The following is a 15,896-nucleotide window of genomic DNA, read 5'->3' as shown; positions in this document are numbered from 1 at the left end:
CCAATCAGATATTAAACTGTAACATTTAATTTGCATGAAAAGTTTTAAAATTGGTAATATCCACTGACAACAAAAAATAAGTCTGTTTTCACAGAGATCATTTAGACAATGTGACCTTGATTGCATCCACCATGCTTTGTAGAATTAGTGTAGAACAGTTTCATTGAGATAATTTCATGCTAGTATCAACTGATGGGAAATAAGTGTAACTGCTGTTTTCAAGATTTAAATTTTAGATTTAAAAAAGTAGAAACTGAACTATCTTTTACACATATACAACATTTATACCGCAGTGCAAATTCATTCTATTCCGAAAACAATATACCTATAATGAAATGTCCATGTACTCTTGTGCGTGTGCTCAGAAGCAAGCATATTCGTCTTTGTCAAGAAGCACTGTGTAGTGACTGACTCTTGCCAGTATTTATATTGATGAAATATTATTGCAATATGTCAGCAGCTGATGGGGGTATCAACAACATAACTTGACTTCATTAAAAGCTTTTTATGACCACCACCACCTGATAGCATTCACAGGAAAAAAAGTTTATAAACAAATCTTTGCTATATTAATCTCAAATATAATGGATTGTACTCCTGATTTCTTGCTGCAGGTTTATAGATAATGCCACTACATATTCCAGTATTAGCCATAGTTAGCAAGATTCAAAGAGGCTTCAGAGGTTTATGTGGATAAGAATATCCAGGGTTTAAATAAGTGAATTCTAACAAAGAGTATTGGAAGGGAGCTAAAACTTTTTGCTTCAGGATTTAATCCAATCTCTAACTATAAGGGATTAGGATGAAACCTTCATGGGCAACCGGTTACCCCACATCTGCCTACTGTAGGGTTTCTTGCACTTTCCTCTGAAACATCTTTGGGGTGGTCACTGTTTGGGACAAGGTACTGAACTAGATGGATCAAGGTTCTGATCCAGTATGGCAGTTACTATATTGGAGGCACTTAAAATTTTTACTTTCGTTTGAGTTGTTAAATTGACGTTTTTCTCCTGTTTTAGCACTTCAGAATCCAGAGGTGGTAGCTCTTCGGGGTGGACTAAGTACCATCTTGAAAAATGTGATTGATTGTCAATTAAGCCGAATAAATGAGGCTCTCATAACTACAGTTTTGCACCTCCTTAATCATCCAAAGACTCGACAATATGTGCGAGCAGATGTTGAATTAGAGGTAGTAATTTCATTTTCTTTTCCAGTCTTAAATATGTTGTTAAATTATATTATTTATTTTGAAATCCTGAAGCGTGGGTGACTTGTCACATGCAAGATGCAGTACCATTTCAAAATAGGAAAAAAATGGAAGTGGACCACAGTTGCTGGTATAACTTATTGTATAGTAACTGAGGGCTTCACTTTGAGAATAAGCTTGACTCAAACCTGTAATCAGTTGTTCCAGCTTCTAGGGAAAGAGCTGTTTGCTCTGTATATGAGAGAAATTAATAAGTTTTTGGATTTACTTTACCACTTCAAAATATGTGCTAGTGCACATTACTACATGAGCCTTCTGGTTTGCTTCTCTGGACAAGGAGAGGAATATATCTAGCTGTACAAGAATAAATTGATAAATCAGATGCTGATTTGTATCATGAATGTTAATAGAATTGAGCATCGTTGAGTTTTGAAATGATAATTAGGCAGATACTTCGTGCTCATGGATATAAAGCTGTTTATTCTGTCTTGACTAATGTGTCCTTTTTGTGAACACAGTGTAGAATTTAATGCAACTCTCACTAGTAATTGAAAGCTGTCTCTGACAAGTGGGGATACAGTGCCATTTAGGCTAATAATTTCTTTCTTCCTGAAGGTGGGGAGGGGTAAAAGTTTGTTTTGGTTATTTTGCTACTAATTAGTGACATGAATAATTAAACCATAATAATTTACTGTTCACTTCAAATTTTATTCTGTACTCTACTATAAAAGTGTCCATTTTTAAGTGAAACACGTTATTTTAAAATCTTTAAATGGATAAATAAAAGCATAAATTGAAGACTTGAGAGGTGGGGGTGGGGAAGGAACAAAGATCTTTAATTTGTCAAGAGGATACACTTATGTGTGTGTTTCTATCTGCTTAGCGAATTTTAGCTCCATACACAGACTTTCACTACAGGCACAATCCGGACACAGCAGAAGGACAGCTAAAGTAAGTACTAGTACTATTTCTTGTGTCACAGGTTGTGGTAAAGTTGCAGTATTATAACTGAACATTTTTTTCCATTCTAAGAGATTTAAATATACTATAGTTCACAAAAATAAAAGAATAAAGATTTATGGTAGCCTAGGTAGAATTAAAAGTGTAAACTGTGTAGCTTGTTGAGTTACTTATAACTTAAACACTAAAAATTAAATGGGTTATAAATGTAGTTCTCTTTAAATTATCAAAGGCATGAATTAGAAATGGAGTTATAAACCTTGTTGTGTGAAGTAGAGAGTTTTGGTGTTAAGGAACATTGGACCCCTTTTGTGTCATTTCAGTAGTAGGCAAACCAGCCTTCAGGGTGACAGTCTAGTTAGTATAATACCCTCCTGGACTAACCTAACAACAAAAAGGAAGAGGCTAAACATAGTGCTAATGCTCAAGCATATAACCCTTAATGAAGGGATAAAAAGAGAAAAAAATTGCCTGTATATCAATGCTAGAAGCCTGAGAAATCAACAAAAGTTAAGTGCTCATTCATCAGAAGAAACTGGTATTACTGAAATCTGGTAGAAATCACATGAGTAGAATGTTAAAATTTCTGCATACACTCAGTTTAGGAAGGATGGAGTTTGCAGAAATGCTCTTCTAAACCAGGTAATGGTATCTTTGATGTAAATTAATTGACAGCTCAGCAGCACAGGACCTAGAATGTTTTAGATAATTTTCTGACCAATAAAGCAAAGAGAGGGGGATTAGTAGAGGCCTAGTGTAGACCATCATATCAGACTAGAAAACAGGAGAAACCGTTCCATAAGCTTCTCTCTATAATATATAGATAGAGGGAAAACTTCATTACCTTGTAGGTTTTCAGCCTGGAGGACATATGCTCAAGGTGTCATTCTGCCAGTAGTAAACCATCTTTGGAGTTTATGGCATCTCTGTGCACAGCACTCTGAACTATGGGGTGTTTCCATGTCCCTGAAGCAGGGAGACAAAACAGTAGATTTGTCTGCATACAGAGGCTAGGCCCATAGCATACTAAAGTTCTCCAGAGTTTTCTGCCTCCATTCCTGGGCAGAGAGCAATGTTGGACCAGGAGTGTAATAAGAACCTTATAGGTAAGATCTAATTTTCCCTTCTAAATTATAGATAATTTTGTAACTGAGTATTATACTCAACTTTGGGTAATTTAGTATTACATATCTTTTTTTGACATAAAACAGTTGAGGCTCAACTAAAAATTAGTGGTTGCCTATGTGCCAGTAATCACAATCTGAGTACATTCGTTAGGTTCAAACAGAATATAATCCCAAAATGTAACGTATTTGGCACTTTACAATGCCAATTTCCCAAAGCTGAAAAATTACAGCAAAATTGATTTGAAGGAAAAAATTTAATTGGGAATTGTTTAATAATATTTGCTAGATAATTAAACCGGTACAAGTCTGTAATCAGTTAAGAAGGCTATTTAAGGTTTAAAAAAAAAAACCTCAAAACATCCTGCCTAATAAGCGAAGTGAAAATAGTGACAAAATACAGTATATAAACATGGAAAAAAGTTGACAGCAAGGACTATAAATTATGAAGTACAGACATCTGAAAAAGGAAGCTAAAGAGAATGAGAATTTTAAAATTTTATTAAATTCAGGAAAAGAATAAATTCTAGCAATGACATAGGTTCATTTCTAGATGGAGAAGGTAGAATTGTAAATTATGATACTGAAAAGCAAAAGATTCAATAAATATTTCTGACTGTATTTGGAAAGAAGTTGGATGATGAATTCATATATTATTAGTAAAGGAATAGTTTGTATTGAGCAGTAAGTTGTTACATAGCACCAATTAAAGTAAAATATCGTTAAGTCTGCAAGACCATTTAACTTGCACCCTAGAGTTCTTTTTTAAAAAAAAATTGTTCAAGGAGTTCTCTGAACCACTGACGTTGGTTTTGTTTTTTTAAATAATTATTGGAAAACTGAGGAAGTACAGCAGGACTGAGGAAAAAAACCTAGTATCGTGCTCATATTTCAAAATGTAAATTGGTTAACCTGGGCAACTATTGGCCTGTTAGCGTGACATTAATTCAGAGCAGAATAATGGAATGACTGATATGGGATGCAATCAGTAAAGAATTAAGAGATTTGAAGCATAACTAATGACTAATGACAGTCAACATGTTTTTTTGGAAATACATCTTATTATTTTGTGGTCATATTACAGGTTTGGTTGATGGACAATATGCTGTTTATTTATAACATTTGAACCAGTACTGAACAATATTCTGATTACAAAATTAGTGCTATATAAAATCAATATAACACGTATTAAAGAAAATAAAAACTGGCTAATTTGCAGATCTCAAAGTAATTATTAATGGGGAATCATAATCAAATGTGGGTGTTTCTGGTGTGGTCCCATAAAGGCTGTGTTCTTGGCTCATTCCTATTCTGTGCCTCTATCAGTGAGCTGGAAGAAAATGTAAAATTGTTGGTAAAATGTGCATATGACCCAGACTGGGTAAGTAAGGAGAACAGGTAATTTATACTGAATGATCCGGATTGCTTGGTAAAATGGGCTCATTAAAACAACATGCCTTTTAATCTCTAATGCAGAGACCTACATCTAGGAACAAAATATAGTGGTCATGTTTATGTAAAGGATTGTGAATTGCATCCTAGAAAGCAGCGACTCTGAAAAGGACATCGATATCATGATAAGTAACTGAATATATGTTGTCAGTACAATGATGTGGCTAAGAAGACTAATGAAATCCTTGGCTTTACAAACACAGAAATATCACATAGCAGTATGGAACTGGCATCACTTTGTATACCACCTATGTGAGGCGGCTGTTGGAATCCTAAGTGCAGTTCTGGTGTCCATACTTAAGATGTTGAAAAAATTGGAAAGGGTTTAAAAAGAGCTACAAATCATTTGAAATATGGAAAACCTACCTTACAGTAAAAGACAAGCTAAATAGATTGAGCTTATCAGAGAAGTTAGGGACAACTTCATCATGGTCTAGAGATACTTTTATGGGCGGAGTATTACTGAGAGTAAAGGGGTCTTTAATATAATATAGGCAAATCAAGAGCCAGTGGCTTTAAGTTGAAGCTGGACACATTCAAATTAGAAAAAAAGTGCAAATTTTTACCAGTGATTTTAATAATTACTCATTGTATCATCTTACCAGGGTTGTCATAGAGTCTCCATTGCTTAATTTTTTTAAATCAAAAGTGGATGGCTTTCTAATAGATCCTCTAGCTCAATCAGAAATTGTAGGCTTGATGCAGGAATTACTGTATAAAATTGTGATATGCATTATGGAGGTCAGACTATAGACCCCTTTTGGCCTTAAAAATCCATGGGTATGGTTTGTGTGTTATACTACCAGAAAATTAGAGGGGGTACAGTCCATGGTAGATGGGATCTTAGTGGCTTTATGATGACTTTTTTGCCTTCCTGCTTCTGGGCTGTTCTGGAGGTTGGAGTGGCCGTAGCATAATTTTTGGCAGTGCTGCCCAAAATATTCACAGTAATGTGTTCTGGCCCTACCCTGCACCCTCTATGTTGGGCCTCCCAAGAGATTGTGTCTAAGGCTGCTATGGCAACATTACGTAGTCTTTGTGTTCGGAGAATTCTGTCCCAGCCAGTGAAATGACTTCATGATCACTTTATGCTGCTACAGCTGTGTTCAGGGGTTGGTCTATGGGGGAGAATCCCATTCTGTGAAGCCACGTAGTTCTTTGTGTAGTTGACTGGGGAATATCTATAACATGTACTATTACAATAACTTCTCTTGGCTTGATGGTCAAAAATGCCAAGGTGCATCCTTCTGAAAATGTTTTGCCAACTGAAGAAAAATCTGCTATCCAAATGCTTATAAAGTTATGACTTCTTTATAAAATTATTGTGGGATTTTATTTTGGTCTATGATGGTAGTGGTCTAAATCAGAACTTACATCTTCTCAAATACATTTTTCAACAGAAAAGGCTTGAATGTTTTATCTTAGGGGTTGTTGCCTATCACAGTAGTATAAAAGTTCATTGTTAACCATAGTAAAGAATGTGACAAATAACGATGACACCTCTGTATGAATCACTTGCTAAATATTTTTAAAACCTGATCTTTTATCCCTTCCACTACCTTTAAAATTGAAAAAATCTTGTTTATAATTGGCTTTTTCATTTTTAGATTAGAGAAGCATTCCATGGCTAGCAAGGTAACTCGCTAGGGAGATTGGGTTCTTTAATTTTACAAGAAAAAGTCATAAAATTAAAACTCTGATTCTGTAATCTTTATATTATAAACATGGAACCTGAATTTTTTACGTTGTGTCCCATTCCCCATCAAAAAGCCTCTAATAGTTAGTTGTACTCTTGTTTGAAGTGGCTAGTAAACAAAGTACTGCTCTAGGTTTAACAGTAACGTAATGGTAGTATATCTGTCTGGCATTTGTTGTTTTTATAACAGAGAGGACAGAGAAGCACGCTTCCTAGCTAGCAAAATGGGAATAGTGGCAGCATTTCGGTCATGGGCAGGTAAGTGGTTTGTTTTTTTTCACCCCGCCCCTACCCCCTATTTGTGTGCAGAGAAGGGAGTTTAAAGAGTGAGAGAATGGCTCATTTAAATATAGAATCTGTTCCTGTGAGTCTACTTTGTATTGTCTTCATCAGTACTTTGTCTGCAATGATATTAATGTGTTTTGATGTGTCAAATCAGATGGGGTTCCACTATGTGGTGTGCTCTGATTGTCATTCCTCACCAAGAGATGCAACTCTTGTTGCCAATTTGGGAATTCCATATCCGATATCTGTTTACTTTAGCTGTGTTTCCTGATATTTGATGGGTGAGGCTGATGATCACCGTAGTCTAAAGTTTTATCTACACTGGAGATCTGCCCTATTCACTAACCAGTGCAAATAACGCCACTGTTTGCCTGCCTGAAGAGTTTGCACCAATGTAGCCTCACCAATGACTGGCCACTGATTGCTGTAATTGGGGCAAATCCCCAATGTAGACATCACCTAAGGTTTTTGAGGGATTTGCCCCAATTACAGCAATCAGTGGCCAGTCATTGGTGAGGCTACGCTGGTGCAAACTCTTCAGGCAGATGTCTGATTAGAAACATCTAACAAACCATTTCCCTGGTTGCCTCTTATACAACCTCCCTCACCTACACACTGGGAGCTAGCTTAAAAACCTGAAAGGCCCTTCAGAAGACTAAAGGAACAGTGGGCTTGTAATATGCCACTTCCCTTGACGTTTTCTTTATTATTTGTCCCTTTTTCTGCCCCTTTGGTTCCCCCTCCCCATAATTTTAGTTTTTAAGGTGTACTTATAAAGGATTTTTAAAAAGGGGTTGTGCCCTCTTTTGCTGCTTTCATACATAAAGATGGCTTTAAATATTTTAAAACAAATAAAAAGCTAACTTTTTCCTACTTGTGTTTTTTACCTTTATAAATATCAGGAATGTAGAATTGGGAGGGCTCAGAAGTGCATATTGTGAGCTGTGGTATAAGGGTGTTTGGATAAAACCTTCCTTCTATCCAAAAAATTTGTCATTGAAATATTTACAGAAGTAAATACATTTAATTTTTAAAGTTTGTCTAAAAATCCCTTCCCTTCTCACTTGCTTAACTTTCACTTTTAGCTTTCGTGATTTCACCATTTCAGTAGTTTTCCTAGTCATCTGTAGTTTTCCAGTCTCAAATGGAAAATACCTTTTTAAAACAAATACATAAACTTCAGGCTTTTTTGTACATCAAAGAACTGAAAAAGGTCAGAAGCCCAAATTTTTGTTCATTGGAGATTTAATTTAAGACAGAGCATGCATGTTTTTTGGCAGTCATTGACTCATTCTGTTGGGCTGTTCCATACCTAATTTCTCTGTTACTGTATTTTATAATACAGTGATAACTTAAGGGTGCTTCCACTTTCCAATATGATAAACATATCCTGGGAAAGTGTATTCTTCTTCAAGTAGTGTCCACATAGGTGCTTCACTTCAAGTGCTTTGTGAGCCCTTGACTCGAGATTTTTCAATAGCAGTGTCCATTTGGCCTACTTGTGTATAGCTATATGGGACTGCACAGATGAATCACCCTCAATTTCTTCTCAACCGTCTCAGCCTGAGACTGAGGCCTTGCTTGTCTGCCTTGAGCATGCTTCAGCTAACTCTTTGTTTATAATTTAGTATTAGGTGGTAGTTTGTTAGGTAGTTAGTAGATACATAATGAGAGGATTAACTTTATTCCGCTTTCTCCCTCTGGAGACCCTTACTCTCCTGGCAGGGCATGCCCACCTCTCTAGGATTCAAAAGTTGCCTCTGTTGTCAGAAAGTTAGTGACAGCCCCTCTAAATGTGTCTGCTGCCTGATCATAGAATCATAGAATATCAGGGTTGAAAGGGACTTCAGGAGCTCGTCTAGTCCAACCGCCTGCTCAAAGCAGGACCAATCCCCAACTAAATCATCCCAGCCAGGGCTTTGTCAAGCCTGACCTTAAAAACCTCAAAGGAAGGAGATTCCACCACCTCCCTAAGTAACGCATTCCAGTGCTTCACCACCCTCCTACAAAGTTTTTCCTAATATCCAACCTAAACCTCCCCCACTGCAACTTGAGACCATTACCTGCCTCGGACAGTTAAGTATATCCCAGATGTGTAACTTCTGCCTGGCCCTTAAATCTAGAGCAAGGAAGAATCAGGAGACCAGGTTGAAGCTAATGATGCTGATTGAAGCGCTCCCTTTTGTCTGCTTCAGAATCAGTTTAGGAGACCCTCCCTGAACATCTGTGTCTAGGCACCAATTGACTTTGGTGCAGCTCTCCCCCTAAGAAATGGAAGACTGTTGAGATCCCAGTGATGATTCCCAGAAGCGGAGCTCTGGCTCTCATCATAAGGAGGCTGCTCCCAAAAACCTTGGTCCTCCTGCTGAGTCCATGGTATCGGAAGCTTCGACCTCTTGGTTCAGCGCCTTAGAGGCGAAAGACTCTTTCTCCAGTACCAGCAAGTCCCTGAGCTCTAAGGAGAAACAGTGCTCCGACAGAACCCCAGTAGTATCTACAAAGTAGAAGAAGGGCAAGGACAAGCATTCATCCAGACTGGTACCATCAAGTACAACTCTGTCATTGATACCTCCCCAATTGGGACCCTCGGTACCATGCAAACTAAAGCATTAGACATCATCGATGCCTATTTTGTTACACTTTAAATCTGTGGTACTCTCTGCTTCAATTGCCAAGCATGCTACCGCATCAGCACCAATCCTCCGCTTGGTACCACAGGAATTTAGATATCCAAAAGACTTATCAGTGGCAGATGAACAAGAATCTCCACTGCTCATGGTTACTGAATGCCTCTCAATACTGAGACCCTGGTCTCTGGACTACTGTCGCTCTCTGGTACTGCCAGGCTCTCCACCCTTTTCTGCTGGTGCCCCCCTATCCATTGGAGGATATCAAGAAGGTGAGGGAGACCTATTCAGTCTCTTCCATGTCACTACAGGGTTCTCATAGCCATCCATACAGAAATCAGTTCTTTGACACTCATAGAGAAGACCTTTGGTGTACAACACCAAAGGTGGTGGCACCAACCCTGAATGCCACCCCTTCTCCTATATGGGCCCCTGCAGTGGCCATACTGCGATGCCTGGGCTGCATACAGGCAGCAATTTGCCCGGCCACCAGCTCCGAAGAATTGGGAGGCTAGAGATGCTCAGTCTTCTCCTCCTTAACTGGGACCCCAACGCAAGGAGACGTTTGAGAAAAAGGAGGCTAGAGCAGATAAAGAAGCCATCCATCAAACTCCTATCTCATCTTCTGCAGCTGATGTGATCATGCCTCCACCACCATCTGTGACCAATGATTTCTAGCAGGTTCAAGACCTTATAAAGGGGGTAGCTGATGATCTTCAAATACCACTCGAGGAGATGAAGGATTAGCATCACAAATTGCTTGATGTTTTACAATCAGCAACACCCACTGGAGGTATGTTACTCTTTTATGAGGCACTCCTGGACTCAGCAAAAACTGTTTGGCAACACCTGCAACTGTTCTACCAACTTGCAAATGGGTGGATACAAAAATACTATGTCCCCTCCAAGAACACTGAATTTTTGTTGTTCCACCCCTCACCTAATTCTCTGATGGTAGAAGCAGTGAATGAGTTCATTAAGCAAACACTGCTCCAAGTGTACCCCATATAACAAAGACCAAAAGTGTTTGGACCACTTCGGTTGGAAATCCTGTTCACCTGACACAATACAATTTCAGGCTGCAAACTATCAGCCGGTTGGGGTAAAATATAATTTCACAAAGTATAATAAATATGTGGCTTTCATTGATCATATTCCACAGGAACACAGAATAATTTCAGGCTATTGTCACGGAGGGTCAGTTATTAGCCAGGACATCTTTCCAGGCATCACTGGATGCCGCACACACTGCTGCCAGGTCCATCTCTATGGCGGTAGTTATGTGCAGGGTGTCATGGCTCCAATTCTTGGGATCGTGAGAGTAGTTCAGAAAACTGTTGAGAACCTCCTCTTCAGTGGTCGAAAGTTCTCAGAAACCACAGATGACTCTCTTCACATGCTAAAGACTCCCGCGCCACATTAAAATCTCTGGCTATATATACTCCTGCAAATAAAAGATGATTTAGTAGGTCACAGACTTCCCAGAGATCTTGCTTTGCTCAGATCTCTGAGTTTCACAGATCCACTGAACTGCCCAGAAAGAGACATAAGTTCCAAAGAAAGAAGGGTGCTCTTCCTTTTTCAGCAAGTACCCAGTCACTATCAAAACCACATTTTTGATGGCTCAGTCAAGTGTTTGAATCCTCTCACGCTTCTAGTACAGCAGCTGCAATGCTTTGCCCACATACCCCCTTTTGGGGACTGCCTTTGCCATTTCCATCATGCCTGGAGGTGGATCTGTACAGCCAAGTAGGTCATAGAAATTATAGCATTGGGCTACACCATCCAACTACCCTTCTTCCCCATCCCTATGCATGGACCCTTCTCATGAGCTTTTACTGAGACAAGAAATACTCTCTCCTTTGATTAGGATCCATAGATCTGATTTCAGCTCCTCACCAAGGAAAGGGGTTCTATTTGAGGTATTTCCTTGTGCCAAAGGAGGACAGAGGGTGGACATTGATTTTTGGATCTTAGACTACTAAATACATTCTTAGTCTCAAAAGTTCAGGATGATGACTGGCAGCTATAAATCACTTCACTAGAGGCAGATTGGTTTTCGGCCCTCAACCTACAAGATCTCTATTTCCATGTAGTGATACACCCATCTCACAGAAAATACCTATGCTTAAATACAGGCCAGGAACATTTTCAGTACCAAGTACTTCCCTTCAGCCTTCCCTCACCGCCAAGGGTGTTCTCAAGGCTCCTAGTGACGGCGATCACTTACCTTCTTCGGGAGGCGATTTTAGGCTTCCCGTACTGTGACAACTTGTTCAAGGGCTGATTTTACAAAGCAGTATGATCATCCACTCAGATGGTTTCTTTCTTTTTTCGAAGAATTAGGTCTTTAGCTCAGTGTAAGAAAATCTACATTAACCCCCAGAATTGAGAGGGAGTGTCTGGGATAAGATAGCAATGCACTTGTGTCCATAATAACTAACTTGTAGAAAGGAGAAGAGAAATTAGAGAAACAAGTACAAAAATAAAGTTGGACAACCTCATTTTGTTTACCTTGTATTGCTTTTCCTTCATTTAAAATTAATTTACAACTGAAGCTCAGTCTTATTGCTTGCAAACAAATTTAAATTTCTGTGTACAGGAGGCAGAGCAATCTGTTACATTTTAATTTAATAATTACACAATTATCAGAGTCAGAATACAAGGAGCTGCATAGGGACCATAATTATTGAGAAATAACTAGTGAATATGCAAAGCACACATGGACTGTTGCTGGGGATTGCATAACTAGAGGGAAAACTGCAGTTATGATTTAGTAACTGCATAATCCTATGAGACAATTGTTTAGTTATTTTTATTAGTATTTCAAACAGTGTTTTTTTAAAGCATTTGTTGTTTTGATTGAGACACTAATTATATATTTTGTGTGTTCTAGGTATTATCAGTTTATGCAAACCTGGCAACTCTGGGATCCAGTCTCTTATTGGGGTACTTTGTATACCAAATATGGAAATACGGGTAGGCAATAAATAAGATAATTACAGAGGGAATAGTATTCTAAAACTGTGTGCATTTGTGTGTGTTTCTTGTGTATTTTTAACACTTAATTTTAACATTAATGGTAGGAAGATTCATCGAGTGGTTAGGTTGCTTGCTTAGAACGTGAAAGAGCTGGATTCAAGTTCCTGTGTGATCTTGGATAGATCACTTATCCTCTCTGTATCTCAGTTCCCCTTCTGTAAAATGAAGATAATAGCAGTGCTCTGCTTCACAAGGGTGTTGTGGGGATAATTACATGAAAGATCATGTGGCAGTCGTATACTACAGTAAACAGGGCCTTGTAAAGAGCCTTGGAAGGATTAGATTTTATTTGTAAATGTTGGTAAACAGATTTTTTACTGTACACCCACACCATCCAAAAATATTACATCACTGTTAAAATTTACAGATAGGCAAAGTAAGAAAAATGCTGCTTGAAAACGTATTAGAGTTTGATTTAAGGGTAGTTACTTTGCATATTTTGACGTGATGTTGACAATGTGTGTTTTAAGGATTAAAAAGCTTTAACTTTTTGAATCTCAATGTTTGTTATTAATAATTCAGACCTCCCATGATTTCCAACAACTGTGAAAATTAAAATTTATCAAAGAAAATCTTAAAACCCATAAATTTGTGCAGTGGTGAAAATTTAAATCAGTAAAGATCTAAAACAAGCTTAAAATCAGTTGAAATTATAAAATATAAAAATTGAATTCTGCTAAGTTTTCTTTAAAATACTTAAGATATATAGATACAGTAACTAGAAGAGTAGATAAGTTTTATTTGCATGTTATCTGTATGTTATTCCTGTGTATATCAAGACTCCATTATATGGACTTACACTGTGATTAATTGGAGCTGAAAAGAACTTTCTTTCTGAGATTGAGACAATTTTTGTCGCAGCAATTGTCCATGATCCTGGCAAGAATGAGAGAGAAACCAAAGTGCAATAGCCTCCAGCGAATTTTTTTTTTTTTAATGCAATTGATCACTCATGTCTCTGTGTGAAGTACAAAAAAACACATGTAGTTGGAGACTGACTAAACACTAGAAAATGTGTACTTGGAGACAATCCTTTATTGACAGGGAGATGAGCTAGTTGATCTAATAAGTGTTTTTCATATTTAACTTCCTTCATTTTATTACTTTGTCAACATAGAAATATTTTATTGTTTTTAATACATAATACTACATTAATTTGACTTTTTTGTATTTATTTGTGTATCATTTAGTAGCTATATTTTGGACACACTGCAAGGCTTGTACATTGCTTGCTAATTAAGAATGGAGTGGCAACCCATAAATTCCCCCCTTTTGTCATTTAATTAGCATTGTAGCGTCTTTATACAAAACACAATACAAAATGTAATATAACAGTTGACAGTAATTTTCTGCTTTATTGTGGCCAAATTTTGATATAGCTAGAATCATTTTTTTTTAAAAAAATCTACAGTTGGATACCACATGACTCTCACCTTGAAGGTTTCTGTGAGAAAGATGACTGCCTAGTCCAAGAGCTCCTGTCACCCCATATATTAATTTAATTATTACTTTTCTAGCAAATTTGACTAAGTTTCTGTCCTAAAGGTCTAAATTCCCTGGATAAACTTCAAACTGTTGAACATGGATTCCAGTGGGAAAAAATGAGAGGCAACCAAAGACCTAAACCAGAATCACCTAAAGAGCTGGGGGAGAAGGGCCACAGCAGAACCTACCTCAGGATATCATGGCACTGAAAAAGCGGCAGAGAGTCCTGTGGCACCTTATAGACTGACAGACGTATTGGAGCATAAGCTTTTGTGGGTGAATACCCACTTCATCGGATGCATGGCTCTGAAGGAATTCCTCAGGACCAAGTGGATTTAATCTCAAAAGATATTTGTGGCCTCTCTCAAGAAGTAGGTGTAAAATTGAGAATTGGTTACTTGGAAAATGAACCACACTAGGCTGCCATTGAAACGAGTAAAATTAAAGAAGAAACTGCCTCCTTAAAACTTAGCCTAAACAAATTGGAAGAAAAACAAGATTACTTGGAAAACAGATCTCAAAGAAACAATCTTCACATCTTGGGTATTGCTGAAGGTCTAAAGGAAAAGAATATTATCAGCTTTCTCCAGAAGCTGCTCCCTGACATTTAAATTGGATTCCTTGTTGCCTCCCCTAAAATATTGAAAGATCGATTGAATTCCTGATGCTAGAAAGTTGGAATCTGACAAGCCCAGACTTATCTTCAGGTTGCTGAAGTTCAATGATAAAGTAATGTTAATGAATGCTGCCAGAAAAGCCAAAATCCTTATGTACAAAGGGCCCAAGATTTCTTTGTCCTGACTTCTCAGCTGAGCTTAACAAAAAGAGGACTGCATTCAGTGACATAAAGCAAATCCCAGGGGACCAATATCAGATACAGCATCAAGTCCCATATACTTTCACTATGGATTTAGCAGGCTTCACAAGATTTTGCAAAACTTCCTGCAAAATTTGTAAGATGCTTAATATTGCAGCCAGATTTTACCAAAAAACCCATAATGGCTCACCATAAAGAGCATACTTTCACATGCTGAAAAATCCATTTTTCTTATGTATCCTTGTAGATATGCTATAATAATAATCACCTATATAATCTAGCAGTTAGGCTGAACTCTTCAGTTTACCCACTTTGGAGCTGAGTACAAACAACACTGCAATGCATGGAGTAACAGTTTAACACTAAGCTGGGGGATATAGCACCATGTACTCAAGGAAGTATTATCAACCCCAGTCATCACAACTTGCACTGCTAGCAGTCTCTTCACTAGTTCTTCCTCTGAAGATCATGTTATGTTAACCACAAGTCCTTTGGATCAGTCAATATTTCTGACATGAAAAGTACTTCAAACCTAAACCATAAATAACACTAGTTACTCAGTTTGTGCAGGACATTTTCATATTATGAATATGAATATTTTGTACTTTTTCTTATTCAGATTAGTATTTCATTGACCAAATCAGTTGGAAATTTATATGTGATGACTCCATGTGTGTATATGCATATATTTATTATACATGTTCTTAGAAAAAGTGTTTGCGTTTAGTGAAGATTAGAATATTATTAGATAACATGGGAGGGGAAGGGAGAATGAAACAGATGCCATCAGGGATCTGAACATGCTCACAGTGGCTTATTTTAAGTGTCTTCCGCTGCCCCCGTTACAAATATACTTTGGAATACAACTATTTATTCTTTGGATATTTAACTATAGATCTTTGTATACCTGAAACCTTAGAGGCCAAATTGAAGGCATAAATTCATTGAAAATTAACCAGTATTGAACGTGTATGAATACACACCATATTTTAGAGATGTGGTTTAACAATATTAACTAGAAATATGTATCTTTACAGTCACGTTGTATATCTTAATATATCTTTCAAAACTTTGCCTTGAATTTTCTTAGGGTATGATTCCGGAACATGAGGGGACTCAATAAATCTTCCAAAATAATTAAAAATCTTGAGACACCTCAGATTTTAAAATAAATGCCAAGTAGCTTGATTTCAGGAAATTA

At 37.5% G+C, this 15,896-nt stretch overlaps 1 protein-coding gene across 5 annotated transcripts in view; it reads left to right on the top strand.

Annotated features, from left to right (window-relative positions):
* The window catches only part of RICTOR (RPTOR independent companion of MTOR complex 2), a 183,309-nt gene that overhangs the window by 99,475 nt on the left and 67,938 nt on the right, over positions 1–15,896 (top strand). For all 5 annotated transcript variants that reach the window (XM_043547431.1, XM_037902702.2, XM_037902705.2 and 2 more), the window contains 4 exons: positions 1,020–1,189; positions 2,091–2,158; positions 6,630–6,697; positions 12,248–12,330. In XM_043547431.1, the coding sequence (XP_043403366.1) occupies positions 1,020–1,189; positions 2,091–2,158; positions 6,630–6,697; positions 12,248–12,330 (389 nt within the window). The remainder of the gene's footprint in view (positions 1–1,019; positions 1,190–2,090; positions 2,159–6,629; positions 6,698–12,247; positions 12,331–15,896) is intronic.

This window comes from Chelonia mydas, chromosome 5 (assembly GCF_015237465.2).
Source record: "Chelonia mydas isolate rCheMyd1 chromosome 5, rCheMyd1.pri.v2, whole genome shotgun sequence".
Lineage (NCBI taxonomy): Eukaryota > Metazoa > Chordata > Testudines > Cheloniidae > Chelonia > Chelonia mydas.
This window is presented reverse-complemented; position numbering and strand designations above follow the sequence as displayed.